This window comes from Trichosurus vulpecula, chromosome 3 (assembly GCF_011100635.1).
Source record: "Trichosurus vulpecula isolate mTriVul1 chromosome 3, mTriVul1.pri, whole genome shotgun sequence".
Lineage (NCBI taxonomy): Eukaryota > Metazoa > Chordata > Mammalia > Diprotodontia > Phalangeridae > Trichosurus > Trichosurus vulpecula.
The window spans coordinates 116,206,539-116,231,995 of NC_050575.1; the positions used below are offsets into that span (position 1 = coordinate 116,206,539).

The 25,457-nt window shown below is 40.4% G+C and overlaps 1 protein-coding gene across 1 annotated transcript in view; it reads right to left on the bottom strand.

Annotated features, from left to right (window-relative positions):
- Positions 1–25,046, bottom strand: part of TNFSF8 (TNF superfamily member 8) — a 37,320-nt gene extending 12,274 nt beyond the window's left edge. Inside the window, exons 1-2 of the mRNA XM_036751759.1 lie at positions 24,849–25,046; positions 13,109–13,151 (exon numbers count right to left, since the gene is read on the bottom strand). Of these exons, the coding sequence (XP_036607654.1) occupies positions 13,109–13,151; positions 24,849–25,046 (241 nt within the window). The remainder of the gene's footprint in view (positions 1–13,108; positions 13,152–24,848) is intronic.
- Positions 25,047–25,457: the final 411 nt, after the last annotated feature.

Sequence of the window (25,457 nt, forward strand, 5' to 3'; positions counted from 1 at the left end):
CTCTGCTGTGGCCACTGCCACTGTTTTCCTCTACAAAACAAGTTTGGTGGCTCAGCCTCTTTGTGTGGGCAGATTTGGGGGTCTGGCTTGGTTCCTGCCATATACAAATTTCACCAGGAGATGACTGGATACAGCTGGGTGTCTAGATCCCTTCCCCTAAGATATAGAAGCCACTTCCCCGCTAGCCAGCTCTGCAATACCTTTCTCCCTTCTCCCTTTCTGTTTCAATACTGGGTAAGACCACAGATTTTCACTTCTTGGTTGAGGGTTCACTTCTAGAAGGGGCAGGAATAGGGTTGGAGGAAGAAGTAAGTAGTTTAGGTGAGTGAGACCTTTAGGAAGTTCAGGCTTTTGCTGCTAATTTGGAAGATGCTACATTGCATGGTAGTATTTTGTCTCCTCTTACTGATGATGAATCTAATTACTGCTGCTGTTCAGTCACGTTAAATTCTTCATGACCTCATTTGGGGGGTTCTTGGCAAAGAAACTGGTGTAGTTTGCCATTTCTTTCTCCAACTTATTTGACAGATGAGGAAACTGAGGCAAACAGGGTTAAGTGACTTGCCTAGGGTCACAGTTCTAGTAAGTATGTGAGGCCAGATTTGAACTCAGGGAGATGAGTCTTCCTGACTCCAGTCCAGGCATTCTAACCACTGTACCACCTAACTGCCCTTTAATTACTATAAATCTGGCAATATTCTTCTTAGTTGAGATGATTGGAGGTAGAGGATCTATGCTTAAATAAATACCACCATCTTGCCAAGCATATCAGTGATAGTTTTTTAACTGTTATGTTTTTTGGCTTTGTCTCAGTTTTCATCCTCCTTGATGGCTGTAATTTTTGAAAGTTTTGACTGTCTTTTCTTTTTAGAAACTCTATCGTTCCTTGATTTCCATGCCACTCTCTTTCCTTGTTCTCCTTTTGTGTACCTGAGTGCTATTTCTTAGTCTCCTTTGCTGAATCATCATCCATCTCCCGCCTCATCCCATTTCAAAGGAGGGTTACTTCTAGATTCTGTCGTGGACCCTCTTCTTATCTCTCTACACATTCTCCCTTGGTGATCTCATCTTCTCCCATAAGTTCAACTTATTGATATCTATATATCCAGTCATAACCTCTCCCCTGGACTCCAGAACCACCTCATCAGCCAAACATGTCCACTTGGAAGTCTCTTTAGCAAATGAAATGGCACGCGTCCAAAACCAAACCCTTCCTCTTTGTTCCTAAACCTATCCCTCTTCCAAATTTCCCTATTTCTGGTGAAGGTACCCCTGTCAGAGTCATCTTAAACGCTTACATCTCCCATACCTCCCATATCCACTTGGTTTCTAAGTCCTATTGATCCTCAGTTTACAACATCTCTCACACACATCCCTTCCTCTCCACTATTCTCCTTTGGGTCTTCATCAAATTTATTTGTATCTCTTTATTTTTGTACATCTATTCTATCACTAGAATGCAAACTCCTTCAGGGCAATGAATTTTTTTTTTCTTTGTATTCCAGTACCTTACACCTTGTCTTTAAAATGCTAGATTAGATGCTTAATATATGTTTGTGGAATTGGAAGGCTTTTGTGCTTTTTGTTTTCAACAACAACACAAAGACCTTGTGTGCCTTTTCCTTGATAGACTTTGCTACTATTCATGAAGTCATCAGAACCTGGGATAAACTCATGGCAGTAAAATAATTATATTATTATATTTAATTTAATGAAGTTTGAAGAAATTTCTTCTTTGAGCCTCAGATTCCTTTCATTTCTAATATTTGCTGATTCAGCCATCCATGTTTTAACAGCTATGAGTCTATGTCTGGTGACACTCTCTGAAGAGGTCTGTGACCTTTAAGCTCATCAGTTTTTTGTTCCTTTCTTTTTCCCCCACCCCCATAACTTTGCCCTGAAACTGATGGGTCAGCTCAAGCAGTTACTTAGAAGTTCAAGTGGGCTGAAGAGATTGGAGGATGCTGTTACATATGGGACTCCTGGCCTTGACCCTGACTGCTTCTCTGGACCTTTAGACCCAGGTTTTGGGCCTTGAAGTGACACACTTCTTGGTTAGGAGAACTTGGGTTTCTCCAGCCGACTGTTTAAAAGCCTGGTTCCTGTTCTGTCTGCACTCAATTCAAATCAGTTAGACCATTTTGGTAGGAATGATTAGTCAGTCAAATAGTGACCATTGACTGACTGGTCTATTCTGGCAGTCCTGCCAAAGTGCTTAGTGTTTACAAACACTGACTCATTATGAAATTGACCAAGCTCAGAAGCTACATTCTGTGCAAAGGTAGTCTTGATGGATTAGAAGTCAATGAACTTGGGTACCACCTCCGCTACTATTTTACTGTGTGATTTTGTGCAAGTTACTTTTTCACTCTGGGTCTCCGTTTCTTCATCTGTAAAAAGAAAGAGTAATCTCTAAGGTCCTTTCCAGTTCTAAAATACCATGTTCTGTGAGTTCAAGTTTCTTTTTCCCCCATTCATTCATGCAATATACTATGCTGAGGGATACAAAGAAATATCACATGGGTCCTGCTTTAGGTCTAAAGGAGGAAGGAGGAACTAAGGACTAAGAAAATACAGATGAGTATGGTACTCCCAGAGAAAGTGAGATGAGGACAAAGGAAAGATCCAGGAAAATGGCTAAGAGAAGACAGAGGTTCCTAGCACAGCGCTTCACTTAGTAGGGATGCTGTTGATTGACTGGTCCCTTTCTTCTGAGGTGAGATTGAGCCAGAGAACAGGTTGAACTGGAATTAAGCCTTCTAGGACAGAGAAGGCTTTCATAGATAGAGGTTGGGACTGGGGAAGAGGACAGGGAGTCAATTTCAGTTGTGGGGGACAGGGACCTCCTTTTGAGTTGGAGACTGACATGAACAGACAGACCGTAGGAACAGAATTTTCACATATATATTTAGAATAGGTTGAAACAAGATTGCAAACAGAGAGACCAGTTGGGAGGCTATTACAACAGACCAGGTGAGAGGTGATGAGCCTCTGAGTTGCTTTCTATCTCTGGATCTATGATCCCATGAGGACAGTATGTGAATGAGAATAGCTAGGCTGGGATATAGGAAAATGAAGGCAGGAATAAAGCTAAGTTGGAGTCAGAATGTGGAGGTCCTGAATGTCAGAATAAAAGGTTCAAACTTTTTTTTCCCAGTATTCAGCGGACAATCTTGTGAACTTTTGTGGAAATTGTTAAAAAAAATCACTCTGGCATGGACAAAAGAAAATCAGCTTAACATATATGAAAGAGGAAAAGAATATTTGAGCATATGTGGCCCATCCCTTCTTCCCCACCAGGATTTCTACAAACATACCTGGAAATTCTGTTACTGCACTTTGCACCAAGGAAATCAAACTGTTTTCCTTGCTACTCCTATGACTTAGTAAGTAGGAGAGCAGTTAAAAGAGGTCTGAACTGCTTGAGCCACCAAAAGTTAATAGTTCTCTCTACTGTCTTCAGGAAGGCATTGCTGGGGTGGGGGAATCCCTATAGAACAAAGTCAGCCTACACTTGGAGCATTAATAGCCAAGGGCACTTGAGTTTCTCTTCTCCTTTTTGATAAATTTTGTTTAATTTAACAAATTTTTTATTAAGTGCTAGTCCTCAGGTGGTGTGCTAAGGCACCCTCATGAACCTTATTTTGGGGAATGCTACAACCAAGCACTGTCCTTGGTGTTGAAGACTAGGCAGGGCTACATCCCATACCTATCCCAGGCTAATTCTCCTCTGCTTCTTCCAACTTCATGCTCTTGTGTGACAGAGTAGAAAGAGTCCTGGATTTGAGACTAATCAGAAGACCTTGGTTCAAGTCCAGCCTCTGTGACTTTGGGTGAAGTACCTCCCATTCTGGGTACTGGTTTCTTCATATGTAAAATGGTAGAAGAAGTGGGAATGAGATGGCCTAGATCATCATTCCACCTGCAAACCCTATGCTCCTTCTTTACTATTAATTTGTTATTAATTATTGTTGTTGGTGGTGGTGGTGATCAGTTGTATCTGACTCTTTGTGACCCCATTTGAGGTTTTCTTGGCAAAGATATTGGAGTGGTTTACCATTCCTTCTCCAGCTCATTTGACACACGAGGAAACTGAGGCAAACAGGGTTAAGCGACTTGCCCAGGGTCACACAGCTAGTAAGTGTCTAGGGCCTAATTTGAACTCAGGTCTTCCTGACTCCAGGCCTATGCTCTATCCAATTTGCCACCTGGTTGCCCCTATTAATGAATATAAAATATAATTATTTTAAATGAATTTATGGTAAGAGTGTTGGAGCTACAGTCAGGAGGCTCCAACATTTTGCCAACATTTGCCAACTGTGTGACTGTGGACAAGTCATTTAATTTCTTCAAGTTCTAGTTTCATCATCTGTAAAAAGAGGATAATGACTCATTCACCACCAAACTTGCAGCTTCTCTGTTAGAAAAGCCTTTTATAAATCATGAAATAAGATGCAAATGTGACTCACTATTGTTGTCACTTTATTCCCCTGGCAAATAATCATAGCTGATATTCATTGTGAAGTGCTTTAACATCCATGATCACATTTGGGCCTGACAGCCACCCTGTGAGGTAGCTACCACTGGTATTCTTATCTCCATGTAACAGATAAGCAGAGAGAAGTTAAGTGACTTGTCTGTGTTCCCATTGCTAATGAGTATCAGAGGCAGGATTACATGCCAGCATTTTCCTTATAGTACTTTCTGATTCAGGGTGCAGCACTCTATTCACAATGTCTTTTGAACAGTTTGTAAGATCCCGGGGGATGAAAATACATCTTTTCTTTCTTTTGTGACCTCCATAGTACCTAGGCCAGTGCTATGAACCTATCATTGTAGAGCTGGAAAAGACTTTATCATGCTGTCCAAACCCCTAACTTTATAGATAAGAAAGCAAAGACCCAAATGAGGCATGTGACCTGCCCATAAAAGCTCCTAGTAGGTACCTTCCTGATTTAATGAATAGGTTGATTAAATGAGCCTGCTCCAAGATCCCTCCCATCTCTCATATTATGATTGTGTGACTTGGCCATTCTCTTTAGGACCTGGAATGGACCTTAGAGACCAGAGACCAACCTTCATAGCTTCATTCCCAGGCACACCCTGCAGGTTGAGTTAGATGGGAAAATAAGATATGTAATGCTGGCCTAAAACAGCATATCACACCCAGACTCAGCTACTCCCTCATCTGACGAAAGCATCCTCACCCCGCTTTGGCTGAGGTGGTACCAGTTATAGCAGGTGAGAGTTTATATATATATATATATATACATATATATATATATATATATATATATATATATATATATATATATATATATCAGAAGTCTGGCATGTTTGGACTTGTCTTTCTTAAATACTGATTTTTTTCTTTCTCTCTCTCTCTCTCTCTCTCTCTCTCTCTCTCTCTCTCTCTCTTCTTTCTCTCTTTCTTCCTTTCTTTTAAAATGTGTGATTCAGTGAAATCAGCTGGTTTCTGAAAAACCCAAAGATGGGGAGAAAAGGATCTTTAAAGATTCATACTTCCTGAACTCAAATGGCAGCATCTATTTTTAAACTCTTTCAGATTTCTGTTCTGATAGTTTTTCCCTTAGTTTAAGAGAAAAAACCAAGCAAACTCCCCAACCACCCTTGTTTTAAGCTTCTTGGGGGAGATACTTGCCTACATAGAGTTAAAAGTGAGCTTGGTTGCCTGGAACTCAAGGACTCCCTGGAAATGAGGATGTACAAAAATGGAGAGCCATGAAGTGGAGCATAGAGAGAAAGCCTGAACTGTAGACTTGACCATGAAGAGGCTATGTACATCCCTACTAAGTCCCAACCTTCAGATTCAGGCCCATTGTATTTTGACGGCCCAGACAGACTGATTCTGGGGTGTTGTGCCCAAGCTGGTATAGCTCCAAGAAGCCAAATGCAATTTCATTCCTCCTGTCTCATAGCCCAGTCTGAATAATGGGCCTATGGGATGAATATGACAAATGTCCCTGAGTCCCACCATTTCACCTGGTTGCTATTAAAGGGCATAGACATTGACAAGGGTCTCAGTCAAATGGTTGGGAGATGAGATGGTAGACTCTAGTGCCACCTACCCTATTGGATGAAACACTTGCTTCTAAGAAACTATAGCACTATGAGGAGAATGCTGGCAGACAGCATTTCCACCTAGATACTAACAACTGAGTTCAATCAACAGATACTTTTTGAGCACATAATGTGTGCCCAGCTCTGTCCTAGAGGCTATGTGATTATAGGGATGGATATACAAGTTGGAAATGTGGCTTCTGCCCTTTTTGGAATATGTACACACACACACACACAGATAAAACTAGAATAGGAGAAAATGAAGGCTGGAAAGGACCTTAGGGAATCATCGCCTCCAATGCTCTCATTAATTAGACCATGGGAGGGAAGGAAGAAGGTTGTCTCTTTTCAAATATCTCATAGTATCAGGATCAGTGTGTGAAAATTATAGACAGCCAAGCTTTCCCTCAAAGATTTCCTAATAGTTAGATCTGTCTAGATATGGACCAGACTGCCTCAAGAGGCAATGAGCTTCCTGTTGCAAAATGTATCCTGGGAGGAGCCTTCCCCTATTCTTCCCTACCTCTTACTGCTACCATTTGAGATGTATTAAAGGGATGGGAGATGGGGCTATCCTTTTTGAAAAAGGTCTAGTCCAACTCTGAGAATCTATAATTAAAAAACAGTAAAAAGGATGAATTACATGGTTTAGACTTTAAACGCTAGGGGATTTTAAAGAAGGTACAGATCAAAATGGACTGGAATGGTTCAGGAAGGCTTAATCAAAGAGATACATCTTGAGTTGAGCCTTGAAATAGAGGTAAAGAGAAGTGAGGGCATTTCATGTGGGAGTGGAAAGTATGAACAAAGATTCCTTTTTATCAAAATTACCTTATATTCATTTTGCATATATAAAGCATCCTAAAAGTCTCAATAAAGCTTCACTACACTGAGACTTTTGGGACACCCTGTATCTTGTAAGTGCTTATTTTCCACATACTTTTATGTACATGTGTTGCTCTTTCCCTTTCCTCCCTCCAAGAATGAATGGACAGGGACTGTATCATTCATGTCTTTATAATGCCAGACTCTAGTATAGCACCTGACACACAGTATTCAAGGATTGAACCTATCATTTCATTGACAGAGAGAACTCTCTGAGGGAAAGGGTGACAGAATTCCCTCCGTTATTGTAGATAGGTACCTTCTCTGCCCGAGCTTCTTCTTACAATCTTAGGGAGTTACCTGGAACCCAGAGAGGTCAAATTATTTCTCTATGGTAACAGAACTAGTATGTTTCTGAGTTGAGCCTTGAACCTAGGTCCTCTTGGCTTTGATACAGCTCTGTGGCCACCATGCCATGCAATGCCCATGTAATAGGCACTTATTAATACTTACTGATTGATATGGCCCCTGTGTGAGGACCATAAAGAGGAGCCTGACATATTGGAGCAGAAGATAGCCACTGAGGAAGAGGGGAAACGTGAATTGTCTAGAAGATGCTGTGCCGTAAACAACCAAGTTCAGCATCACTTCTGTCTTCAGCCTCTCTTTTCATAGGCAAATGCAATGAGCGAGTGAGGAAGGAACAGGATTGGAGCAGCTCAAGTCAGCTCTGTAAGAGCTTATTGTTAAATTTTCAGTGTGAGCATTTACACTTCCCAATTCAGCAAATGCTACAGATCAAGGCTTGATTTATTATTTTTTTTACTGTCTAGACTTGAGAAAATTATGGAGATAATGTTAGGAATGTAGATTAAATATTTAAGTCTGTTGTGTATATATATTTTTTTCTGTATTAAAGCATTTGGACTTTATTCTGTAGATAACTGTTAGCCATTGGAGGTTTTTGAGCTAGAAAGTGCCATCATCAGAATTTCAAAACTATCATCTCTGAGGATAATTTCCAAACATACATTTTTCTCTCAAGCTTTGTTCCTACAATTATCACCTGAATATTCCAGGGCAACTTCAAAATCTGCATTTTTAAATAAAAAAGTTAAATTCTTCATCTTCTCATTTACATCCCTTCCTTACCCTCAAACATAAAACCTTGCTCTTCTTGGATTACTTAATTCTAACATTATAATTGGGCCTGGACTAAGGTGGAGATCCTGGGAATGAGATATCAGAGATGGTTGTAAGAAATATCAGAAGGGAAGAATGGCTAAAAATTTGGTGATTAAGTGGATATACATTTTTTCCCTGAGAGAGCCAGTTGTTAAACATTTACTGTATCCCACTCGGAAGGATCATTATTTGCTACTCACATTTCTGTAGAGCTGAGAGGGTCCTTGGAGTTGGACTTTCTCAGGGCAAAAACTGGGAACATTTTAGCTATCTACTCTACGGAAAATCGAATACTCCAAGACACAGAGAATTAGTTGAATTTATTTCAAAAAGCCTTCCTATTAGAAAAAAGATTTAATGAAAGAAATAGTGCTCCCTTGTCCCTCATTGTGCTATGCTTTTAGACTGAATACAGAAGAGAAAGTTAAAGCAGTGTGGAATATAAGCCTTTAATTAACCTTCAAAAGCTCATTCTTTCTAGTCTGCCAACAGACGATTTCAGGCCCATCTACCAGATCCTGCCAAGGCACAAGTCAGGAATAATCAGGGTTCTGTAATAATAAATCAACCCTAGATCTGGCAGATAGATAACATGGTCTCCAGGTGTCAGGGCCTGGTAGGGCCGAAGGTGCTGCTTTATAGTAATCTCATGTTTGCCCTTGGCAGGGCAGGTTCTATTAGTCCTGTTCTGAGAGTAGTGGGAAAAGACAGTTTCTGGTCCCTATTAAGTGGGAAGGCGATGCTGGAGAAGTGGATCTTCTGTTTTCCATTTGAAGATGCTTTATCCCTGTGCTATTTAAAGCTTCCCCATTACCTTGGATACCACCAGGTGATGTCTTTAATTCACTGATGTTCAAGGGCACACAGTGCTACAGCTTCAGAGGGGTTAGAATAACCCATCCTGTCTTGGAGAGCTTGAGGGGTCTTCAAGAGGAAGGTAGAATTAAGGGATCCAATATTTTTCCTATAAATATGGTGTGACCTTGGACTTACATGCTGTATGAAGGCTTGCGTTTATGCTCTAGGACTCTCTAGGAGAAGGAAGTGTTATGTGGTAAAAGGACTGTTGATTTTGGAGTCAGAGGAATCCACACTCTCCTTGCTACTTGTGTGACCCTGGACAAGTCAATTAACCTATCTGGGCTTTATTCTTCTCCTCCATAAAATCAGGATTCGTTCTGGATCAGAGATTCTTAATCTTTCTTTATGTGTCACGGACTCCTTTTGCAAAGTTTATGGACCCTTTCTCATATTAATGTTTTTAAATGTATAAAATAAAATACATAGGATTATGAAGGAAATTGAGTCTGTTGAAATAGTTAAAAAAAAACAAAACAAAACAAGTTCTTGAACTTCAATACAAGTTAATTCAATAATCAAAAAGAAACCCTAGGCTTCCTCTGGGACCACTAGGTGGCACAGTGGATATAGTACTGGGTTTGGAATCAGGAAGATTCATCTTCCTGAGTGCAAATCTGGATATTCACTAGCTTTATGACCCTGGGCAAGTCATGTAACTTCATTTGCCTCAGTTTCCTTCATCTGCAAAATGAGCTGGAGAAGGAAATGGCAAACCACTCCAGTATCTTTGCCAAAAAAATCCTAAATGGGGTCATGAAGAGTCAGACACAACTGAAACAACTTAACAATAACAATAACAAAGGCCTCTGTGGCCTAGGATCTTTCCCATTCCTTCCAACTCTAAACTTTGTATGTAATTTCCACTCCTCCCCACCCCCACCCCCACCTTTTTTTTTTTTTTTTTTTTTTTTTTTTAGTAATTGACTATTTCTTCAACTTACTTCCCCTGTTGGGGACAATGGAAAGAGCATTGAATCTAGGACCAGAGGGATTGAGAATCCTGCCTCTGACTATGGGACCTTGGATAAGTCATTGGGATCAGTCTCTCCTTTGAAAAATGAACCAGCTGGATGAGCTGGAATCTGAAGTCCTTTCCAGTTCAAGATCAGTGATCCCCCTCTGTAATGCAGAGGGGTTGAACTAGATGGTCTCTAAGGATCCCTTCTAGGCCTAACACTTTATTTTTGCTAGGTCCCTTTTAGGGTCCTTTTTAGCTCTAATATTCAGTGTTCTAAGCATGCTTCTAGGTCAACTTCTGTGTTCTAAAGTTTCTTCTAACTCAGACTTTTCTATGTTCCTTTGAGCTACAGCAACAGTAATAAGTTATAGACCTTTATATACTGGGAAAGTGCTTCAGGCAAATTATCTCATTTGCTTCCTCATAATAATTCCATTAGGGAGACGCCATAGCCACTGTTGTCCTTGCATTCAGGAGGCTCAGACCCGTTAAAGATTTGCCAAGGGTCACACAGCCAGCAATACAGATCCTTCTTTACTTTAAATATGCCATGCTTTCTACTACATCACATCCCCCCTTCACTACTGATGTTCCAAGTGTCCTTCCTGTTCTGACATTCTGTGTTTTAAGATATTTTCTGGCTCTAAGATTCTATATGCTATGAGAGGCAGCTCTGGAGATCTGACTTCAAACCCTTCCTCAAACACCAACTAGCTGCATTATGCTGGTCAAGGCAATCAACCTTTACAGCCCTCAATTTACCTATATGTTTAATTAGAGGGTTGGATTAAATAACTTAGGTCCCTTCTAATTCTAAATTTATGATCCTATGGTCCCTCTGGACTCTAACACCATATGCTTTAAGACTCTTTCCACAGCTTTGTATAATCTTTGTTCTAACATTTATGTTCTAAGGTTCTTTCCAGTTCTTAAATATTATGCTCTGGGGTTACTTCGGGCTCTAATAGTCTAAGATACCTATCAGCTCTCATAGTCTATTGTCTAATATTCTATGCTTTAAGACATTGGTATCAAACATGAGGCTGCCCACAATACTCCCAAGAGCAGCCCAAACCAGATTAAAATGTAATTATTTTAATTAATTTAATTACATCTTTTTATTTTAATTTGATTACAAAATAAATAAAATATGATAGAACATAGAAAATGTCAATATGTGGTTTTCTAAGTATTAATATATCACCTTCAGGGATCCTTATGTATGGTTTACTGGCCCCATTTCTTTTTTGAGTTTAACACCAATGATTTAAGGTTTCTTTGACCTTTAGTATTCTTTGATTCTACTAGCTAGTATGCCTTTGCCTGGAGGCAGGGAAAGTAGAGAATTCTATTGGGACACAGAAATCCTTTCACTGCACATTTGGCTTCTGCTTTTTGTGGTTTTCCTGTAATGATGGTTCATCACATTTCATCATCTTTTTGTTTTTTTTTTTTTTGCATGAAGAAAAACTCCTACCTCAGTTGAGATGCTCAATGTTTGCTGTTTCTGAGTACTGTGTGGGCAGAAAATTTACATCAACGTGAAGGTTTGGGTTCCCTGGAGGGTTTTAAGTCTGTCCCCTGGCATTCCCAATGAGGATTTTCTGCTTTGAAAAGGGGCCTGGCAAGATCCAATGATGAGTTCACCAAAGTGGGCTTCATTTCCCCTCTGTTCTGAGGCTTTGCAAATAGGACAGTTCATTGCATATGTTTTTCTTGGATAAAACTATAGTAGATGAAGGATGTGCTTTTATTTTCCCTTGGATAAATCTTTGGCTTCTTTCCTCTGTTAGTACCCAGAGAAAGCCTCCTCGGGGCTTAATGTTAAAGTGGGACACCTACTCATCTATGTATCAGTGGGGTTTCTTGGGCCAAGAACTGGCTGTAATTGCATCAAAAACATAGAAAGCCATGGGGCAAAAAATGAATGGAATTTAAATCCCCTGGCAGAAACACAGAGTTGGCATAATGAGATGAGGACTAGTCTAAGAATGAGGAGAGCTAGGTGTAAGTCTCTAGAACTATTATGTTAACTTTCGTTAGTCCTGGTTTTTTAATTTGTAAAATGAGGTTAACAGTATTTCCCTACCTATCTCAAAGCGTTGTGGTGAGGATAAAATGAAGTGATAGACATAGCATACTAAATTAATGTAAGCTGTTACTATCTTTATCTTTCTTTTTCAAAGGAGAGGTCAATTTGCCCTTGTGTTATTGAATTTACATTCCGGAAGAATTGTTATATTAGACATGATAAATTCGCATTGATTACTTCAAGGGGCTTCTGGACACTGGTAGAGAAATAGCTTCCTTAATATAAAAGAGTGTCTGGACAAAGGTAACATTACTCAAGTCACCCTCTGCCTAGTGGGCCCTGTAATTTTAATATCTTTGGCAGAAACTGGTGAGATTAGATGTTGACATTTTCCCATATCTCCCACCCCTCTTTCTTGACCCCTCTCTCCCGGGTGCCTCACTACGATACTCTGCCCAGACCTCCATAGTCTACCCTCCACCCCCCAAATTTTAGTTGGTCTCTGTCTCTATCTTGTATATTTGTAGTTATTTATGTGTTTTCTAATACTTGAGAATTTAAGCTTGGTGCAGGAAGGGAGCATGTTCTTGCATTTCTTTATATCTTTCACATTTGGTACACACTAAGAGCTTCATAAATGCTTTAGTAACTCTCTGTCACTTTCTTAAGGCCTTGGTCTTGCCTTGAAAAGCTAACAACTCACTATTGGATAAACATCCATTCTAAGGAGCTGATGACAAGAAGTATTTGTGTTTTAACAGCTGGTATATGGAGACAGTATCTTAAAACTCAGAATATCAGAGGTGGAAGGAGACTTTGAGATGATCTAACCCACCTCTCTCATTTCACAGCAGAAGAAACTGAGGCCCAGAGAGCTGCAGTGACTTTCATCAGGTTCCATGGTTAGTAAGTGGCAAAATCAGGAATCAAATATTGATTTTCTGACTCTAGGTCCAGTCTTTTCACTAGAAATGGCTATTACTGGAAGTTGTCACTCTTTGGCCCCTCAAGTTCTCCCCAAGCATAGAAGGCCAGCCCTCCGAACAACCTATGTCAGGATGTGGGTTTGTTGAGGACTTTCACTTTTTCTCTTCTGACAGTCAAGCAACAAAGTTTTATAACAAGTCAAGCAACTGAAACATTCATTATCAATTTCAAAGTCTTACCTCCTATAAGGGGGGAATTGTCAGGTGGCTGCGGGACGGGTTCCTGAAGGAAGAAAACAAGTAAGGAATGAAGAATGCCATTCAAAATGCTTCCTTTAAAGTACTGTGTCTTGTTTCAAATGTTTTCTTCTCCTGACATGCGTCTTTTCATAGGAATATGCTCATGCTTTTGGACAACCAGGAGATTTCAGACTGACCAGGTCTTTTTATATCAGGCTGTCCCACTCAGCCTTCACTAAAGTCCTTCACTGATGCCTTGTATTTCGGAGGAGACTGACTATGAGGTCAAAGATGCTGAGTTAATGGGACACAAGCTCTGACATGTTGGCAAGGATCTGAATGTAAGCAGAGCTGACATGAGCAATTTTGGGACTTAAGCCAGGCAGTAGAAAATACCCCTTGGGCCTACAATGGCCTCAAATCAATTTTGTAATTCATAATGTAAAGATATTATAAGAAATAATTAGGACATTCAGTTGGGCTAGAAAGATGACCCTCAAGACACTGGTCCCATTACAGACAACTTAGGATACCAAGCCACTGGGAGAAAGTCTGGTTCTTCATAATGACAGCAAACCTCTAGCATCAATCCCTTGTGGGAGTCCTGGGGACACTAAACCTTGGACTTCTGGGGTAGACAGGGCTGAGTTGGATGGAGAAGGAGCTCACCTGGGGAGGTGTATGTGTGTAGAGGGTAAGTGGACCATCTCATAGCTTTCAATTTTACTTGTTTATTCTTTTTTTTCGGTGGGGGGGGGGGTTCAAGGATACTTGTCACTAGCAAGGTCTACTAGCCAGATTAGATTTTGGATTTTTTTAAACCTTGTCAACTCTTAAGGAATTCACAGAATCACAGAAACTCAGAGTTGGAAGGAATCTCAGAGGTTATGTAGTCTAATCTTTACCTGAATGGGAATCTCTTCTTTAAAATCCCCAAGGAGGCATCCAGCCTCCTTTAGAAGACCTCTGATTTGGAGAAACTCACCACAATTCATTCCACTTTTAGATAGAAGCACCTAGATTCTCACTCTGATACCTTGAAAGATTAAGTTTTTGATGAATGTGGGTACTCTACTAACAATGAAGACTGTGACTTAGCAAGACATTGACAAACTGGAGGATAGCCAGAGGATTTTTACCCTCTTGCTTCAATCCTCAATCAACCTCTCTACAAGTTAAGTCCTGGTTCAGTATTTATTTCTGCCACCTGGAAGCAAGCAGAATTAATAGAATCTCTCTTTGCCCTGATAGCTCTTCAAATATTGAAAGATAATTATCACTGCACCGTTCCCCAATATCTACCCTTACAGCCACAGCATTCTTTTCTTTTCCTCTGATACTTAACCTGTATAGCCTTGGGCAAATCACTTTGCCTCCCCCAGGCTCAGTTTCCTTCTGTGCAAAATGAAGAGGTTGGGCTCTATGGCCTCTAAGGTCACTTTCCAGCCCTACATCTATGACCCTATGCACACAACATATCCCCAGATCCTTCAACCAGTCCCCATGTGGCATGACCTTTATTGTCATAAGATCATAGATCTAGAGCTGGAAGAGACCTTAGTGAGTATCCTTAAAGTCCTAGTCACTTTGCTCTGGCCATGCTCTGATTTGTCACTGTCTCTACTAAGTCATGGTCTTCATTGGTGGAAGGAAGTAACGACATGGGTCAAAACCTGAATCTTTCAACATATCAAATTGAAAATCCTGTTGGTACTTCCTGTATGAGATTCATTAATTAGAGATATAAAACTATTCTTGTGGTTGAATTAAGCACAGCTTGCCATCAAACAAGCAAAGATAGTGCTTGGTAACGGAAGTTTGAGATTTAGAATCTGAGGTTGTCAAACATTCCTGGGTCTTGAAAGCAAATGAGGCAAAGAGATACCAGGTGGTGTCTCCTGGGAGGGAGAGTCATTTGGGAAAAGAAGATCCTCATAGAATTGGACTACAGAGACTGTGCCAATTAACCACTCCCTGCCCATGATTGTATCTAAACACAGTTCAGGAATGACTAGAAAAGACTAAAGTAAGCCATTCTTTTCAAATATTTGAAGGGCTGTCTTAATGAAGAAGGGCCCAACTTGTTCCCCATAGCTCTAATAGGTAGAACTAGTACCAATGGGCAGCAAGTTATAGGTCCACCATATAAAAGGATGGTCTTCCTAAAAAATCAAAGATTTCTTGTAATGTGATGGACTGCCTCATGAGGTAGCAAACTTCCTGTCCTAATCCTGTGAAAATGAAAAACTTTGAAAGACTTAAGAATTCTCATCAATGCAATGACCAACCACGATTCCAGAGGATCGATAATGAAGAATGCTACCTATCTTCTAAAAAACAGGTAATGGCCTAAATATGCAGCCTAAGACACACTTTTTGGGACATGGCCAATGGAGGATGGTTTCTTTTGTTTGACATGCATATTTGTTATGTGTTTTTTTCCTTTTTTTTGCAAATAGGGGGCCTGGGAAGGAGAGAAAAATGCTTCTTAATAAAAAAAAATACAAGAAATTCTTCTAGCAGATATTGGATGATCTGAGAATAAAGGCAGATTTTCAGGACAGCCTCTTCTAACTCTGAGGCTATAATTTCAAGAGTCCTTCTCCTTTGTGCACCTTAGTATCCTCATCCATAAAATATAGTCAGGAGAGAAAAAGGTTGACTAGATGGCCTTTGAGGTCCCTTAGAGAGTCTATGATTCTATGAACTGACTTCACCAACTAATGGATTTCTTTTTGGAAGTCATTGGAAGCAACAAGTGTGTGATGTTATAAGCAGCTAACACTTCATTTTTACCAGTGCATTGGACTGGGTAGACAAGGAATGAAATTCTAGCTAATTTCTGGACACTTAATAAGTTTACTTCTTATTTAGCTACTCTATGTCCTATTATTCCTTCAGGATCCTGCTTTTTGATTTCAAAGATGGTAGTCTGTTCTCTGATAAATTATTCATTTGTAAGATGCTAATGATGGAGAAAGTAAGTTCAATTCAGAAAGTCCTATTATATATCTAATCTGTACAGGACACTGTGTTCAGATCTTATGGTTAATCTGTTGTCCCTCTCAGGGCTGTTTGATTTCGAAGGAGGAAGGCCTTTTGGAGGTACAGCCATGTGGTTCTGGAAAGAGTTCCTAGAAGGAATCACAGGACTCATGCTTTGCCATTGATTCACTTTGTGCGTCACTTAAGGCGAGTTGATGACACCTCAAATCCTCCCCAGCTCTATATCATAAGGTTCTGTGACCTTCTAGCTAGCGTCTCTCTGTCCACCCCTATAAAATAAGGCATCTTGACTAGATGGTCTCTGAAGGCCCTTCCAGTTCTAATGAATCCATATTCTGTGTTCTAACATTCCGTAGTCTGAGGTTTGATCCAACTCTAACATTTTATGATTCAAGTTATTTTCATTGAAATAAAGTAAAAGCCAGGATTTTTTGATATCTCCCCCATCTTTCGTTGATGTGCATTCATTGGTGTAGATGCATGACCTGATTCTACAGAATTCTTTTTCATTTAGTATTGTAAGGAAGGAAGGGAAAGAAACAGTTGCAAATCCAGAGACCTGAGTTCAAATTATAATTGTTGTTCAGTTGTTTTGGTCATGTCTGACTCCCCATTTGGAATTTTCTTAGCAAAGATCCTGGAGTGGTTTCCCATTTCCTTCTCCAGCTCATTTTACAGATGAGGAAACTGAGGCAAACAGGATTAAGTGACTTCCTCAGGGCCACACAGCTAGTGAGTGTCTGAGGGCACATTTGAACTCAAGTCTTTGGGATTCAAGGCCTGGTGCTCTGTCTACTGTGCCACCTAGCTCACATTTTATAGCACTTAAAGGTGCTATGAGGTAGGCAGTATGCAGTGTGAATATTCTCATTCCTATTTTACAGGCAGGAAAACTGAGGCTCAAAGAGGTTTGAAAGGTTTGCTCAGGGTCAGACAGCATTTTCAGACCCAGGCCTCCTGATACCCAACTCCACTCTTCTCCTAAGCTAGTGAGTAAGCTGTCTTTTCTCTTCTCTGGGCCTCAGTTTCCTCCTCTGAAAAATGAAGGGATGGGTTAGAAGGTCTCTAAGGATGCTGCTGAAGTTATCACCGAGCTTTGTTCCACCATCTTCAGGACAAAAGCAAAAAGACTGGGAATTTTGCACTGGTAGCTAATTTTTATAGGAGCATGGTTGTTGACTCATCCTAAGTGTAATAGTTCAAAGCACGTGTAATATGTAACTGAGCCATTTTATTAAGTGCCTCCCATCCCCTCATTTTAGGGAGACTTTTAGGGGGTGAGTTAGGGTACGGTGTCATGTACTGAAGTCCTTGAGAGTGGAAGGGACCTGAAGGATGCATGTGGTTCAGTCTCTTAACTAAAGGAATTTCTAATTGATAAAAATGAAAAGGTCAAAGACCAACCCATCCAATCTCTTGTTCTGTTCAGGATCAACTGGACTGATGGTCATCATTCTCTTCTTGAATATAGTGACAACTCACTCTGATATAGTCCTTTAATGTTCATGAAAGGGCTTTACTTAGAACAGACCTGTGGGGTTGGTAGTAAAAGTATTTTCCCCCAGTTTTACCAATGAGCAAGTGAAGACTTAGGGAGATGATGTGATTTCCCTCAATCACATTGTGAGCCTTTGAGTTGAGATTTCCAGGGAAGGAGGAAGGAAACAAGCATTTGTTTATAAGTGCCTACTATGTGCCAGGCATTATGCTATGTGGTTTCTCATTATTGCCTCATTTGACCCTCTCAACAACCCTGTGATACAGGAGAGGTTATTATCCCCACTTTACAAATGAGGAAACTGAAGCCGATAGGTTAAATGACTTGCTCAGAGTCACACAGCTATTAAGTATGTGAGGCTGGATTTGAACTCAGGACTTCCTGACTACAGGCTCAGCAGTCTATTCACTAAGCCAGGTAGCTGCTTCTAGGATGAATGAATTAAGACTTTATTTTTGGTGTTCAATACTTATGTTTTATCAGAGTGATGAAGAATCTTAGAATCATGAATGACTAGACATGAAGGACTTTAGACCCTAACATGTAGAATATTAGACCTACTAAAAATGAAATAAAACAAAATTGTCTGGTTTAATCCTCTCATTTTTTAAATGAAGAACCAAGAAGCTCCAGAGTAGGGAAGTGATTTACTCAGGGCCACAGAGCATACTAGAGGCAGAGCTGTCACTACCACAGGTCGCCTTTGTCTTAGCAATGTATTTCATTCACCCCTTTGGACGACACAAGATCATGCTCACAACCTATTATATTGGGGTTCCCTATGTGGCTCCCCTTCAAGTCTTATTCTGAAATCTCAGGTAGCACAACCACCCTGTAACTACCAGGTGCAAATGGAGCTTTTTCCAGGGTCTCACCATTTAGTGGCAGAGTAAGGGGAAACATTTCTTTCTTCAGGGCCACCATCGCCCCTGACCCTTGACTGACAGCACTCCAGCATCATGTGCTGTGATTACTCCTAACACCTCCTCAGGTCCCATAGCTGCGGTGCCCCACACCTGAAGTAACCTGAAACCCCAACCCCTTTCTGGTGAGGCTTTACTCTCTGGAAGACAGCCCCTCCAAAAGCAGGCCTGTCCACTACCTGCTCCTCTCCTTCCTCCCCCCAAGCTAAATTTGCCCCTGTTACAGTTCTGGCTAGTCATAGCTATGCAGTATGACACAATATTTAGAGTTGGAGGACCTGGGTTCAAATCCTGGATCCACTACTTACTGCCTATATGACTTTGATCAAGTCACTTAACCTCTTTGGGCCTCAGTTTCCTTAATTGAAAAAGTGAGAGAGTTGAACTAAATGTAGGTCTATTCCAGCTCTATTCCTATGACCCTAGTCACTCAAAAGACTTTTAAAGTTCCTTTTTTGGTGGTAATATCGCAACAGCTTGGCTCAATATCTCCAATTGCAAAAAGAAGCAATTAAATTCAAATGCTTCCCTTTTTGGGGAGAGTTGAATTAGACAATCAAATGTAACCACTGATTACAGGAGATGTCACAGTAGATACCAGCCCAACCTCCTTCCTCTCCATCCTTAGCTACTAATAATGATAACAGTAACTATAATAGCATTTATATAGTCCTTTAAGGTTTACAAAGCACTTTCTATACATTATCTCATTGGATCCTCACAACTATACGAGGTAGGTGCCATTATGAGCCTCATTTTACAGATAAAGTACTATCGAGTTCAGGGCTGCACTTTGATATGCAAACATGACTTTTTAGGGCCTAGGCTCTTCCGAAAAGAACAGACTGTGTTTGGAACCCATGTTCTAATGGTTGATGCTTATTCTATGTGGGATATAGTTAGTGTTGCTGAAAAATGTTGTGAAAGTGTGATGCAAAGGAAGGAGCTCTGGAACGGGCCAGGGCACCAATTATTATTATCATTAGACAGTTTGGGATCTCTGTGAGGAATGGATTCAGCCCTCTGTGACCAGAACGACTTGAATCAGTTCCATTAGAAAAGGTGCTAACTGGATTATAGAAACAAAAAAAAGAAATTGTTTAAAATCAGCATTTAAGACTCATTACAAATAAAAATTAAAAAAATTAATACCCCTCTGCCTGCTTCACCCTAATAATAATAATCCTTCCTTCTTCCGGCCCAAAGGACAAGCCATGGAGAAAGTATAGGAAGAGTCCAGTTGCATTTATAGGAGACATTGCAGTTCTTTAGTGTATCATGACATCTCTGAGGTTACCCTAAGGAACCATGCAGCCATGGGCTTCCCTTGCTCCAGCCATGGCCCTAGTATGTACTATCCAAGGTATGGGCTGCATTCCCCCTGCCAGTAGCTAATTGGCTATTGTCCATTCTTTACTCCATTCAAGTAAGGTTCTGGATAGTGGAGAGAAGTATACTGATAACTTCAGCAGCCTCCTTAGAGACCTTCTAGCCCATCCCTTCATTCTTCAGAGGAGGAAACTGAGGGGAGAGAAGGGAGGAGACAGAGAAGGGAAGAGACAGCTTATCACTAGTTTAGGAGAAAAGAAGAGTGGAGTCGGTAGTCCGGAGACCTGAGTCTGAAAATATTGTGTGACCCTGAGCAAACCATTCAAACCTCTGTGAGCCTCAGTTTTCCCACCTATAAAATAGGGATGAGAATGCTCACACTGTACACTGCCCACCTCATAGTGTTGTCCTGAGGAAAGTGCTTTGTAAACTTTAAAATGCTATAAAAATAAGAACTATTATAATTTGAAATCAGGTCTCTACTATAATTTATCTCTACTCGGTCTCCCTCATCAGGAAATTGGTTTCTTTCTGTCTTTTGCATTTAATTGCTCTGGCTTTTTGGAACTGCCTGCCTTTCTGTCAATATTTTTTTCCTCCAGGTCAAACTTCCTGTTTATAGCAATCTCTTTCCCTGGGTCAATATCTCTGTCTCTGGCAATCTCTGTCTCTCTCATCCTTTCCCCATTTGCTTGGGTATCTCTCTCTCTCTCTCTCTCTCTCTCTCTCTCTCTCTCTCTCTCTCTCTCCCTCCTTCCCTCCCTCTCTCTCTCTCTCTCTCTCTTCCTCCCTCTCTCTCTCCCTCCCTCCCTCCCTGCCTCTCTCTCTCTCTCTCTCTCTCTCTCTCTCTCTCTCTCTCTCTCTCCCCCCTCCCTCTCTCTCTTTCTCTCTCTCTCCACCTCTCTCTCTCTTTCTCTCTCTCCAGTCTCCTCCTCCCCCCTTCTCTCTTGCTGTCTTGCAAATAGTCTTGCTTTTTGAAAATGAGTAGTCTTTTCCCATCATATGTCCCCCTCCCCACCCCTGTCTATAGATCAGGGAAAAAGTGGTATTGTCAGTTGATAGCAGCTCAGGACATGGTAAGCAGCTTTTGGGTCCTAATTCATGAAGACCATTCCTCATCGATGTCACACCGTTGAATAAGAGCATAAACTTGGATTGAGGATGGGTTGGATACACTATCTACATAGCTGAGGTTAGCTCTTCTCTTAAGGTAGATTCACTGGTGCATTCATTGAAGGGATTATATCACTCACTTCCGCCAGTCCCTATGGCTAAAGTAAAATGTCTACCTAGATAGTCTTCCCTCTGCCTACGCCTCTTCCTCAATGGGAAGAATATAATACAATAGATTTTAACATTGTATGTCCAGTTTATTTTCAGAAAATCTTTTCTATACATTTTTTATAGGTTTTCCCTCCCTTGTCCTGAATACACACCCTAATACATTATTTAATGAATACACCTTTGGCCAATTACCCATGACTACATTTTTTTTGAAAAGCTTATTCAAATACTACCATTTCAAGTTTTAATTCCTCTATATAGCTTTTCCTGACCTCTCTAGGTCATATTGCAGATTTCTTCCTCCTCTGAACCCTTCAAGAAGTTGGTATAGTGAATTTGACTCCTTGCATACATTACTGAGGGTATTGTTACCTATATACATGATCTGTATTGTTAGGCATGTACATGACCTATTTTTTTGGTTAGTTTGCGAGTCTGGCATGGCCTTATTGCATTGTCCATCTAAGAGTCCTTCAGCCTAAGCAGGTGAAACTTCTCTGGGAAGAAAATAAAAACGTGCTCAATCATGTAAACAGTTTTTCTAATCCATTTATACTTCCAACTAGAAAGGTCAGCTTAAGGAAGAGAGGGCACAAAGTTTGATTTAAAGGCATTTCTACAGCTTTGCTTGCTGGAAAATAAGACAACTATGTTCAATAAATGACCAAATCTCTCTCTCTTGAAGCAAATAGAAGAACGAAAGTTTACAATGGGTTCAAATGAGAATTCATAATGGGGTAGAAAGAGTATCACACTAGATTAGGTGACTTGGGGTGCCTTTACCACTAAATGTTCTACTGTCCCCTGAGCCCCAGTTTCTACATCTATAAAGTTATCAAGTCGATCTTTAACATTGCTTCCTACCTTAACATTCCATGTTCTAGAGTCTCTTCCATCTCTAAGTTCCTTTCCAGCTCTAAAATTCTACATTTTAGTGTGCCTTCCAGTTCCAACATTCTATATTCTTACATTGTATGTTCTAATGTTTCTTTTTAGCTCTAAGAATATTTTTCAGAATTACTTTTGGCTATATATTCCCTGATTGCTCTCCATCTTCCTCTCTGATTTTATTCGATGAGATATGTGTGTGTGTGTGTGTGTGTGTACACATATACAAACACACATAGGTATGTGCATACATATCTATGTATGTATATATGTGTGTGTATATATATATATATATATATACACACACACACACACACACACACACACACACACACTCATATAATGGCATTGGCTCAGGAGGGAAGCCACACTAGGATATTTGAGTACATTGTCCCATTTGGATGCATATATCCCCAGCTGCCTGGTTATTTACATTGTTATTACGATATAACATCCAGGCCCACTAGTAAAATATTACTGCCTATTATATTGCGTGTAACCTATGAAAAAAAGACTACTCAAGGACTGCTTCAATTTTCTTGTTGTGGCCATTGATGTATGAGGATAGATATTCATTAATTATTCCACAATTGATCAATAACCTATGTAATTAGAGTATTTTGAAAACCTCAATACAAAGAAAGCAGCTTTAAAAGTAAAAATCATATATCATTTCCTCATAGATTGGAATCTAACTTTATTTGGGATTGGTTACCATCTTTAACCAAGCCAGATTCATTAAAATCACTTATTGAAATGAGTTTTCACATCTAGCTTGGGCTCGTGACTCTCAAGAGCTGATGATGAGGTTTGGCCACAGGCAGTTGATTTTTTAAGAAACCTTCAGTCCTTTGTCCTGAATGGCCATGAAATGTCTGGCCCCTTGTGTATCATGTGCTGCCCAGTAAAACTATAATATTTCATAAAACTCAGAATTACCTCAATAGCATCCGAAAACAATGAGCTATGGAGTGCATTATGATGACCATGCTGTGGTTTGCTTTGATTTTAGTTTTATCAATACTAACGAAATGTACTTTGAAAGATTCCTTTACAAGAATCATGCTTTAGACTCCTAGTTGGTAACTTTTTCCTTCAGGGCTCTCCTCTGTTGTTAATAACACTTGGCCCCTACTTCAGTGATTGTGCCCTCCCCGCCAAATCATTTTTTTGTAGACAGCTATATACATACATGTTATCTTTCCCTACTACACTTCTCTAGAACAAGGACTGTTTAACTCTTACCTTTGTTATTTCACTTACTAGTGCAGTGTGGTCTGATACACAAATGCTTGTGGATTTTATAATTCCATAATAATAATAGTAGTTGTGGTGGTAGTTGTAGACCACAATTATGTAGCATCCTAGGGTTTACAAAGCACTTTCCTCAAAGCCCTGTGAGGTAGGTAAGGCCAATATTTTCTTCTCCCTAGAGGGGATTTCTCTCTAAATATGCATTGGACTTGATGACCTCTAAGGTCTCTTCCCATTCTGAGGGTCAGTGATTCCTATTTTATAGATAAGAAGACTGAGGTTCCAAGAGAATAAATAATTTGTCTTTGCTTACCTAGATGCTAAGTGTGGGCACTTCAGTACCTTTGATTGAAATGAAATAAAACCAACTCTCGACTAAGAGTCTGGAGATCCTGGTTATAATCCTGGCTTTCACATGAATAAGTGGTTTGGCCTTGGACAAGTTACTTTTAGTATCTGACCTTTGGTTTCCTAATTTGAAAATGAGGAGATTGAACCAGCTAATCTTTGAAGTCTTTTCCAGCCTGAATATTTCTAGGTGCCAACATTCCATATTTCAATAATTTTTCTGGCTCTAACATTCTCTGTTCTAAGTAGAGGGAAACTAAGGTCATTATGACAAGGTCATTTGAGCCCTCAAATTACATAGTACTGGTACTAGTACATAGTATAACTTCTACTACTGCCATTGATAATTGGAATTTTGAGGAAGTCTTGAGGAAACATTCCACCTACTTTATTGTTGAGAAGCACTTTTTTGGGGGGGGATCTGGGTGTGGTGGGGAGGAGGGGAAGCTTTCAAGGATAGGCCTCAAAGAAAGCCTTCTAGATAAACCTTCTCACTCTAGGATGGTCCAACATTGAAGCATTCATGTAAATCTCTTTGTTCCCCTCAAGTCTCAGAGGCATCTTTGCCTGTTTCCCTATCAATGCAACCATGGGCATCTAACTTCTCTGTCTTGCAGGTTCCTATCAACAAAGTAGGGGGAAAAGCCCCAGTATCTGTACTGCCACTTTCACAGAGTTAATGTGACAAAAATATCTTAACATGACAGAGAAACGGGAGTAATTAGTATTTTCCCCCTGACAATTCATTCTTGGTTTACCTCCTTAGAGAGGAATCAACTTTTGGATGCAACATTCGGAACATTTAAATGAGACTTATTTTGTACTTGAGGGCCAAGCCTTTGGAACAGAAGACAAGTGTATGATTATGATATGTTGACTGCACTCAATGCTTCCTGCCATGATATGAGCTCTATGTCTGGACCGTTTTTAAAAAAGCTGACTTACAACCTCACTTCCACCAAGCACTTGTTGTTGTCTGTTCTGTGGGCTCCTCTCCCTTAACTCTCTGAAACATCTGAGGAACTACCCGAAAAAGTGTGCCCCTGCCAACCAAATGATTTAGCCAGAGTCTGGTTCCTCTTTTCTCTCTGAGTTGTTACTGTTTATCACAAAAAATTTATTGTTTTTTTCAAAGAATACCTCCAGGAAGAACAAAACAAAACAAAACAAAAGTTAAGACAGAAAGGGGTAGAGGATGCCATTGACTTACCTTCTTCTGAACTACTAAGACCATTATAGTCGCCAGAGTAAAGATGAGACACAGAGCCAGGGTAGCTGTGGTGAAATAAAAATAAGTCCGGCTAGTGGCCCTGAGCTGGCTTGTGACTGTGCCTTCAGACACATTCATGGCTGCCTCAAGAGAAGCATTCAGTTGGTGGAGGGATATTTGCCGCAGTGCAGAAGGCATTCTTTATATACCGCAGCCCTCCACCTCACACCTTATCGCCCTTGATCTGTCGAGACTCACAGGCCATCTCTGTTCCAAGCAGGATTTTCCCCCTTCATCCTGGATCATGTGACCTGGAAAAAAATCTTCACTGTTTGTCGGATGAAGAAAGACTTCTCTGGGGGCGTGAAGTGAAAGGCAGCAGGCAATGGGAGAAAGAGATTCATTTTCTCGCCAAGGATTTTGTTGCTGGTCGTCCGGTGAGCTACATCGAAGGGGTCTGATGTCAGAAGGCGAGTGGGAAGCAAGCTCACCCCCGGCTCCCTTTGTGTGTGAAGTTGTGTGCACTGACTTGTGTTTCACTTATAGTCACCGGTGGAGGCAGCTGAGTGCTTGAGCTCATACTTTCTTCTTCCAGAGAGTCATTTCTAC